The 10,531-nt window shown below is 25.8% G+C and overlaps 1 protein-coding gene across 3 annotated transcripts in view; it reads left to right on the plus strand.

The window, feature by feature from the left end:
* The window catches only part of LOC112603804 (tyrosine-protein kinase Fer), a 35,509-nt gene extending 31,753 nt beyond the window's left edge, over window positions 1–3,756 (plus strand). For 2 of the 3 annotated variants that reach the window (XM_025352556.1, XM_025352558.1), the window contains exons 8-15: window positions 50–244; window positions 322–498; window positions 560–773; window positions 956–1,108; window positions 2,513–2,635; window positions 2,701–2,823; window positions 2,950–3,088; window positions 3,196–3,756. In XM_025352556.1, the coding sequence (XP_025208341.1) occupies window positions 50–244; window positions 322–498; window positions 560–773; window positions 956–1,108; window positions 2,513–2,635; window positions 2,701–2,823; window positions 2,950–3,088; window positions 3,196–3,280 (1,209 nt within the window). In that variant the 3' untranslated portion in view covers window positions 3,281–3,756. The remainder of the gene's footprint in view (window positions 1–49; window positions 245–321; window positions 499–559; window positions 774–955; window positions 1,109–2,512; window positions 2,636–2,700; window positions 2,824–2,949; window positions 3,089–3,195) is intronic. The other variant, XM_025352557.1, reaches the window with a different exon arrangement.
* The last annotated feature ends 6,775 nt before the right edge of the window (window positions 3,757–10,531 follow it).

Genomic DNA, 10,531 nt, shown 5'->3' on the forward strand with positions numbered 1-10,531 from the left:
TAAATAACAATTTTCATTATCTATACATTTACTATTATTATTACTTTAGATTGGATCTTCTGTGAAATCATTAATTGAAGAAGAATGGTTTCATGGAGTATTACCGAGAGAAGAAGTTGTTAGGCTTTTAACAAAAGAAGGTGACTTTTTAGTGAGAGAAACTACTAGGAACGATGAAAATCAAACAGTGTTGTCTGTATGCTGGGGTGGTCACAAGCACTTTATTGTTCAAACCACTTCTGAGGTAAATAAAATATTTACAAATTAAGTTTAACAAAATTATCGTGCCAATAATTTTAAAATGTTTTATTTTAAATTTAGGGCGAGTTTCGTTTTGAAGGGCCATCATTCCCTACCATTCAAGAACTTATTACATATCAATACCAAAGTGCATTACCAGTCACTAGTCGCTCAGGAGCTATACTTCGACAACCAATTCCTAGAGAACGCTGGGAATTAAATAATGATGATGTTTTACTACTTGAAAAAATAGGCAGAGTATGTGAATCGCATATTTGTGTATAAATATTTTTTTTTCATTTAATATTTATGATTTCAGGGTAATTTTGGCGATGTCTATAAAGCAAGACTGAAGTCTACTAATAAGGAAGCTGCGGTAAAAACATGTCGTGTTACCGTACCCGATGAGCACAAAAAGAAATTTCTGCAGGAAGGTCGTATTTTGAAACAATATGATCATCCTAATGTCGTTAAACTTATCGGTATCTGTGTGCAGAAACAACCTATTATGATAGTCATGGAACTAGTCGCAGGCAAGTGTTTCAAATATATTCTGGTGTTATTATTTTCTATTGAATATTAGTAATTAATTTAAACTGCTAATTTAATAAAATAAATAATTATAGGTTAATAGCAATTATTTGAACTTCCTAATAAATTGGATTATGTTATTTTTTGAGTAAATTTTTTCTAACTAAATATTTTTTGTTTATAGGAGGGTCATTATTATCGTATTTAAGAAATAATTCCAAGACCTTATCTGTTCTCCAATTGGTCTCAATGTGTCGTGATGCAGCCGCTGGTATGATGTACTTAGAGAGTAAGAACTGCATTCATCGTGATCTCGCAGCTCGAAATTGTTTAGTTGGTAAGTTTATAAATCATGAAATAAATATTGTGTACAAGAAAATGAGGCATTTTAAATTATTCTGCAGTATGCTCAGGATTGCTAAACATCCCAGTTTAATCAAGACTGATACGTTTTTGAATATAGCGTTCCGATAAAGTATATAATTTTGACTTTTTCTAAACATTTCTAATAGAAAAAAAATTTTATTTCGATGAATGTTTAAATAATCAAATTAGTTACCAACTTAGTTTACTGACAAAATCTATTTTAATAATGTTTTATCGAGTTGGTGACAACCTAGTATACTCGTACATTCGTTTATATCATTTATACACAGTTTTACTGTTTATATATTTTTACTCGAATGTGTAATCGGTGTTGCTCAATATTTTTGATTTGGCAGGCTACATCAGTAAACATTTTTTGTATCCTCAATAATAAAATATAGTATACAATATGGTTCTTTTACCGTACAACACTTAATATTTCAAAATATATTAATATTTTTGAAAATTTATTTTTTACATAATTTCCAGTTAAAATAAAACAACATTTAAAAAAATTAATATATGTATATGTTTTTAATATTTTTATTGTTATAATTTTTTTTAAGTTTTTCCTTTTTTTAAATGACAATGTACATTTTTAATTTCATATTCTGAAGCAAAATATTTTTCGGAGTATTTCGATGTATAAAAATCGAAACTTGAACGAGTAGTTTATGAGTTTTAAATGAGAGAAGTGGCTGAGGCACGGGAATATCCACAAAAATTTGGATCTATTATTGTAATACGGGATAAATATAATTTTTATAATAATTTAATACTAATAATATAATAAACACAATTTTTCAAAAAAAAAATTAAATCAATCTAACGGAATATTAAAACTAAAATAAATTACTTTAATTTTAATGGCTATAGCCTATAATCAAAAACATCATGAAATATACTACTCAAATTTCATTTTTATAGTGTAATATAATATTATATTACTTATTGAATTAAAATTTATCACATACAGTGGTATCCACTCGACACTTTCTGTATATCAAAGTAGTTCCCACTTGTCTACTTTTTTTTCAATAAAAATTCAAAAATTGATTGAATAATAATAAAATTGCTCTTAAAATGCCAGTAAAATTTGAGGATTCGCGTTTATTAATTTTTAAAACTTAAAAAAAATATATTTACTAAAACAAGTATCATATAAACAAAATAACAATGTTTTATGTAATATCATTCACAATTATTATCAATAGATTATGATAATATTTATAAAAATGTACATAACGTTATTTATATAAATAAATAAGAGAAAAAAATTAAAAATCTAGTCATTTGAACAGGCTTGTCTAAAAATTAAGATTTTAAAACATTACTGACTAAAAACTAATAATTTAATTTTATCTATTCAAATTAGATGATAAAATTACAGTGAAGATTTCTGATTTTGGTATGTCCAGAGAAGAAGAAGAGTACATAGTATCTGATGGTATGAAACAAATTCCAATTAAATGGACAGCTCCCGAAGCTCTTAATTTTGGTAAAATTTAAATAAAATTTTGTAAATATGAATTTTTACTAATAATTATTTACTTATGAGTATAGGTAAATATACTACATTATGCGATGTTTGGAGTTATGGTGTACTGTGTTGGGAGATATTTGCTAAAGGAGGAACACCATACAGTGGTCTTAGTAATTCTAAGGCTCGAGAAAAGATTGATACAGGTAATAAAGGAGTAAAAAACGGTTTTAAGAGTAATCAAATCTCAATAAAATAATTATATGATTATTGGTTATTGTTAATGACAATCAATAATAAATAATAACTTGATTATTTTGTATCATTATTAGGCTATAGAATGCCTGCTCCTGAAGGAACACCCGAAGAGATTTATCGTCTTATGTTACAATGCTGGCAATATCAGCCAGAAAACCGTCCACACTTCGACAGGATTTACGAAATCATGGAATCATTGGTCAAATCATTGAGGTAGATATTACATTATTATTATATTATAATATATAATTTAACTAACGTGTATGTCGTTTTGTGGTTTGGTTTTGCTTGATAACAAAAATCAAAAATAACATTTACAGCCCAGTGTCTCCTAAAAAGCGTATTGTCGATGGCTCTAAATCAAATGATATTTCCAATGTCGCTCTATTTATGTTGCGTATATGATGAATATCATTGGCTTTTTGATAGGCCATCATCCAAGTGGTCTGCGGCGGCCTATCTTCGGAAATGGTGAAGTTGCTGTGTGTGTGCTATGGAGTCTTCACAGAAACCCTTCAGCCGGTGAAACTTATTCTTGTGATTGTTTTATTATTAAGTTTTTTTTTTTTAATTATTGTTTATTGTTTTGTTCATTAGCAGTATTGACCTCAAATTTAGCCGCGTATACCGTGTAAAAAAAATAATTAGCTTATATAAGTTCTTGGACTATATATATATATCCGTGTCTACCATTGTTTATTTGTTACCTAGAATGTTACGAAAAAAGTTTTATGCTCAAAATATTTTTTGGACTTAGTTAAACAGAAAAATCTCAATTAATAGGTGCTATTTATTTTAGTGTTTAGAAAACATTGAGAGTTTTAAATCTAAATGGATAATAATTGTATAAGTATTCAATCTTTATGAAAGTGCCAAATGAAAAAGACTATAGATAGTTATATATTGTTTTAATATTATTTTATAGAATTGGCACTTTAAGAAAAGATAAAAATTGTTGTTTTTTAAATTTTTATTATTGATTTGTTTGGACTTGACTTGATTAATGGACAAGTGTATTATAATATTATTAATAAAATATATATATTTTAATCTTGTATATTGTATTTATTTAAACCATTATAAAAACAAATAATTATTGTAATAATTTTAATATTTAATTTTTAAAGTTAAATCAATAACAACTCAAGTATAGAACTACAAATTATTACATTATCGAATATATTATATAATTTTAATTACCTTTTAATTTTATATATTTTATTACTAAACAAAATACTGAGTGCTTTCAATTTGAATGAGATATATTTTTTCATATATTATGATTTTAAATACTTTATGATACAATTTTATGTTGTAAAGATTAAGAATAGCTTATATTATAACTTGTAAAGATTATTTTAATAAATGTTTACTAAAAATTTATAAAACTGTTTATAGTTTTATACACATTACACATATTGTATTCTATAAATATATTATTATATCGTGTATTCATTATAAGTTGGTTTATTTTCCAACAAATAAAATTAGCGCTATATCAACGTGCATTTGAAAATTTGAAAACATTTATTGAATAGTTATAGATGACAAAAATGGCATGATCTGTGATTCGAATATAAATCTTCAGTAATTATTATTTAACTATCTCTGACTTTGTAGGAGTAAATAGTTTAAAATAATAAATTTTTCGGATACTATTAGATACTAAGGTCTGATACATCTATCGCACTGCGTGGAAAGTTCAGAGAAAATATAAAATATTTTAAATTTATAAACATAACAATAAACTCAGTTTTTTTTTGATAATGAGTGTCTCTAATGCCATTTCGATGTATATTATGAAGTATATTTTTATTACTATGGACGACGTTATTGTCCGCAAGGCGTTGATAATGCAATTATTAAAACGATGCGGAAATCATTTCTATGGTACATACTTATGAGTCACAAGTTATGACCTAAGGATATGTTTTATAAGATTACTGGTTATAATTCTGATATATAGGTACTTGTTTACCGACACTTCAACTAGACGTACCTATATCTACAATACATGTGCAAAGCAAGACACTGAATCGCTAGACGCTGATCAGTACCTATTCAGACACTGTAACTAATGATTTGAGTCTATAGTTCGTCCTGTTGAGCCGAATATGTATCGTAATCATAGGTAGGTCACAATCGTACAGGTACACTGTACACATCATCGTAATGCATTTGTAGATCCTGTATATTTTTATGCTGACTATCAAAACCTTCGGGCAACTATGTCATACTTTTATGTAGCCACATTAAAAAATGAAGTCAGATGTTCAGATTAGTTTTAAAAAATAAATATTTTACACGGTTTAAAAGGCTATCGAGTCTCCCGCTTGGCTGATATGTGATTATGCCATTGCATTATCTTTTGAAAGTTCCTCTTAAATGCTCGACCAAATTAAATATGAGTTTGTATGTGCGTCTGTGTGATATACTTTTACAAGGATTTCATGAATAGATACCGTGTATACATCCCGCGCATTGATCACTCCGTCTACAGTCTACACACATAGTTCGTGTAAATAATATATGAAGTATACACATCATGTACCTACGTTAATATTGCAGGTGGAAGTTGTGTAGCTAAGTACCAATTGACTGCAGTTATTTACAGCAGTAACAGGACCGAATAACGTTACTTCTATTATTATTATTATCATATTGTAAAAGGACTCTGATTTAATGGTTACGCGATAATTATCGAGTTCAACCGACAAGAATTCATCTAACGTGTTGTCGAAGAACCGGTTTTTTTAAGTAGGATTATCCACAGAAATGTCCGGAAATGTAATTCGAAATTGCATCTCAGCTGTAGTAGGGTGTGAAGTATATCATCTGAAAGCTGCAAAATTATTATTATTTTTTTTTTTTTTTTATGAGCTGTTATACTAGATCATAGGATTTATTTTCATTTAAAAATTGTATTATAAATTTATAAAATGTTAAATATGTGCGGACTACCTCTTTTTTTCTAGTGTATAAAACAAAACATTAGAAGTATTCTTTTTATACATTGTAATCTTAAAGACATATTATAGTAATAGTAGTAATACAGAATTTTACATCAATACGTTTATAGACGAATATTACAAACGTATACGTATATTGACTGTAAAGTTCGTTTTGATGTACTATTGGAATTAAAAAATAGCGTCAACGTAAAAATTATTTATTTTTCTTAAAACTCCGTAGAATGTGTATTTGTGCTTAAAACGCACGCCACATATTATATAACAACTGTTAAAATAAAAAGTATAAATGGAAAACCGGTTGTTGACTCTATTGCCTATGTTAAAAAAAAAAAAAAAATGATACATTTATTATTATTGTTTACAAGTAAAGCCCTATCTATTTACGACATTATTTTTTTTTACACCTACTATTATAGTTTCATGTCTGTAGATGGACATGTCTCGTAATATTATCAATTATCATAAAGAAATACTGAATTATTTATTATAGTAAGCTTGATATTCGTGACACAGCATTAATATTATTGTAGATTCAATGACTGCGAAAGAGAAACTATAAAATCATTTTTAGCTATTTTAATGAGATTCAATTATAGGATTCACGGTTTTAAGTAAAGTCTAGTTTAATTTAAGTGAAAATATAACATTTAAGTATAATTTCTGGTATTCCTTGTTCGTATAATTATCTTACGTCTATTTATATTCTAAATTATTACATTTTAGCGTAACATAATATTATATATAATGTACAATACAAGTATAGTGTTTAGTGTTTACGTTTGTTCACATTTCACTCTTTACTCAAAACGCGTAAATAAATAAATATTTCCTATCCTTACGACATATACTTTTCCTAATGTTCCTATATATTAAAATATTATAATATTTACAGCATTGTTCGTATTTCATTAATCCATATATTACACATTGCATAATGTTATCCACAAAAAATGCTTAAATACCTAATAATAATAATACAAATTTGTAAAATACTTTTACAATTAATCGAATTAATTTAATTAATTTCTTTATCTAAATTGAATCATATGTTCGGATTCAAACATAATATAGTTATAATTAATTTAATTTTTATTATTTTTATTGATTAGTACCTAATGGCAAATTATGATTATTTATTGTAGAATATTAATATTTTTGTATATCAAATTATTTAAAATAATAAAATTTTATTAAACATTTAATTATTAAATATTTTCAAAATGATTACACATTGGTGATAGGCCTATAGTTGTCTAATATATTTTATATGTTACTGCATTGTAATTTTTATTGCAATAATTATTACTTGATTTTAATATTATTTTAAATTTGTAATACCTTATGCTTGATGTAGTATATTAAAAAAATAAAGATATAGGTAGTACCATTAGTATCTACCTATATTTTTTAACATTTTCTGTCGAAGCTAAAGTATATTAATAAATTGTTGTATAGGTACTTATTATAAAAAGTGACGAGAAACTGATGGTATTGATCGTTTAGCTCTATTACGTATTGTTCCTGGTGGCGGTGAACTTCATCAATTATTTAACATGTGCGTAAAGATAAGGGGAGGTCGTGACGGAGACCGTGTCATAATCTTACATCATGTACAATGGTAAATGAATGTGTAGTCACAGTTTAATAGCTGATATTTTGATGTACGCATTAGTAACGGGTTACCTGAGGATGTTATTCATGTCGAATGCACTGTAGTGACTTGTCCCAGTATGTGATTATACATTTATAAATAATTGCAACTGATACCTACCCATATTTATGCACAATGCGCATGCATACAATTTCCATGACTTCGGTAGTAGAATTATATTCATGTAAAAACAATTATATGGATAATCAATTACACGATATTATTGAACTCGGCAGTCATATAAGTATGCTGACAGGGTCAATCTGGGCAATGTTTATCGTGTATTTTACATTTGTATTATTATCAGTATAAGTTTATTATCTACAAAGACATTTTGTAAATAATGACTATACTGTTTTAATGGCATATGGCAGGGGGATGGGCAACTGACAGCTTGTGGTCCATATCCGGCAGGTAACCATTTTTTTATCTAGTTTGTAGGTACTACATTTTCAAACTACATCATACAACTTTAACCTGCAAGGTATCTTTTGTATATTTTTGTAGGTATATTTATTAAAGTGTTATTACAGTATTAAATGAATAATGATCAATATATTTTTTAGACACGGAGAAGTTACTGTTTCAAGTAGCCGTGTTGGAAGTTATTTTAATCAGATTAAAAATGGAGTGCTTAAACGGAAAATTTACTTTAATAAGTGGATGATTTCATACAAAAATTAGGATCTTATTATAAAGGTGATAATTTACTGCTATAAAATTCTGAAATATTAACTAAAAAATCAGTAAATAAAGAAAAATAATGAAGAAAATATTTGAAAATTATTACCTTTTTATTTATTATAATTTTAACTCATAAACAACACAAAACACTAATTGTTTCTAATGTTTCTATTATAATACGCATTTTATTTTTACTTTCTCAATTTCTCATATATTTTATTTCTTCCTTACGCCATGTTTTTTCTTAAATTTTACGATTGTTAAATAATAAATAATAAATTAATTGATAAGACTCAAATTTCACCAATACGAGGTTATATCTCAATCAATGGTAAATTGAGCCAATTACTTTTGTTATGTATTGTTAAATATTATTTTAGTTATTACGTATTATTGTTGAGACATTATTACTATTTTAAACACGTTCAAAATGTTTTTATGGCCAAATATATTTATATTTTATATTACTATGATTATATTTAACATTCAAATAGGTATATACAGCTAGTGTAATGAAAACACACTAAAAACCAGATATGAAGGCATGCATATGGATACAGGTATAGAAGCAAAATATAAAGAAATATACATACCGAAACAGATATAGATGAAAATTGAGACATATATACAGAAACAAAATTTAAATTTAATGAAGATAATATTGATAACATTATTAAATTTTTATTATTTCTGATAATGTCAAAAATCGATAGGTACATTTATTTAGTAGTTCAGTTATGAAAATGTATGGCTAAAAAAGTTATTGTGAATTGAGTGTGCTGAAAAAATTGAAGAAGAATACTGGTTAAGGAAAAGAAAATTATCTTAATTTTTCTCCAGAAATATTAAGGTACAAATTCGAAATTTAGTGTTATAAATTGGTACGAATTAAAGTAAAATTAATAGAAAAAAAAAAAACTTAAAAAATTAGATATTGAGGTGTCAGTGGCAGTTGATACTTGTATTTATTATTTTTTCATAATTTTTTAGGTACTTGATTATTTTTTTTATTTACGTATAATTTAAATTTGTATGTGTGTAATTTTCACATTAGTTACTTGATTCTCAGTCATTATCACGTTTATAAGAATTTATATGCACAATATAAATATATATATATATATATTATAGATATTGTATTAATAATGAATTCCTGCTTATTTAAATAATTATTGTTTAATAGGTATTTTATTTATACTTGCTACCATTTATACAGTACTTATACAATAATTAATTTAAGTTTTTGTTTTAGTTTATACTGAAAAATTAGTATTTATAATATGAAATTTATCTATATATTATAAATCGTTATACTTAATAGAATACTATAATATTTTGGAATTAAAATATAGACATTAGTAAATTATTACAAAATACAAAATAACAAAACCACACTATATATAACTATTAGGTCTATAATTTTATTAATTATAGTACTTATGCAGAAAATTGTATTAAATCTAAAATTGAAGCAAGTTAGATTAAGAACAGAGGCGGATTTATGGCACTCCGAACTTGCAGCCGCATAAGGTAGCAAATTTATGGAGGGCGGCTTTTTATACGCAGTAAATGTATTTAATATTTATTTTATTCTTGTACCTACCTATAGAAAAATACTTAATTTTTTTCTTAAATTTTTAAATTTCAAAATAAATAATTAACATTAAAACTACTTATACAACCAAATAATTATTTAATAAATTTAATATTTTCTTCTCGTATAATAAGAATAAACTATATTTGAATGAAAACGTTTTTTATTAAACTTTAGCTAAATGAAAAAAATAATTGCATAATACATAGAAAATGTTATCATGTAAAGAAATGTTATTGTACAGAGATTTTTTTATAAGGGCAGTAATTTTTTTTTTTTTTTTTTTTGGCATAGGAGTGGCAAATTGTTAAATCCGCTCTTGATCAGGAATAAATCTAAATAAATAATGATAAATACCTATAGTTACTATAGGTTTTTTATCTATATAATATTAATATGTATAAGATTAAAAACTATTTTAATGAATTTTAATTTGGTTCAATTGTAGAAAACCATTTATATTTTATTATGATTTAAAGTAGATACGTAAAATCATAATATCGGTGCATCTGAATTGCATGCCGAAAAAATAAACACAAATAAAATTGTAGTGTCCGAATTGCGTGCCACCTCTTAGAGGGGTTTGTCCGAATTGCATGCCACCTCTCAGAGAGATATGTCCGAATTGCATGCCGTGTACCTACAAGTTTAACTTTATTTATCATGCACTTAGGTACAACTTGAACTTTATTTTTGATTTTTCTATTATTTCAAAAAAAAAAAAAATATTTTACATTTTTACATGGCATTTTGAA

Source organism: Melanaphis sacchari, unplaced genomic scaffold (genome assembly GCF_002803265.2).
Source record: "Melanaphis sacchari strain LSU unplaced genomic scaffold, SCAv2.0 Contig111_pilon_pilon, whole genome shotgun sequence".
NCBI lineage: Eukaryota > Metazoa > Arthropoda > Insecta > Hemiptera > Aphididae > Melanaphis > Melanaphis sacchari.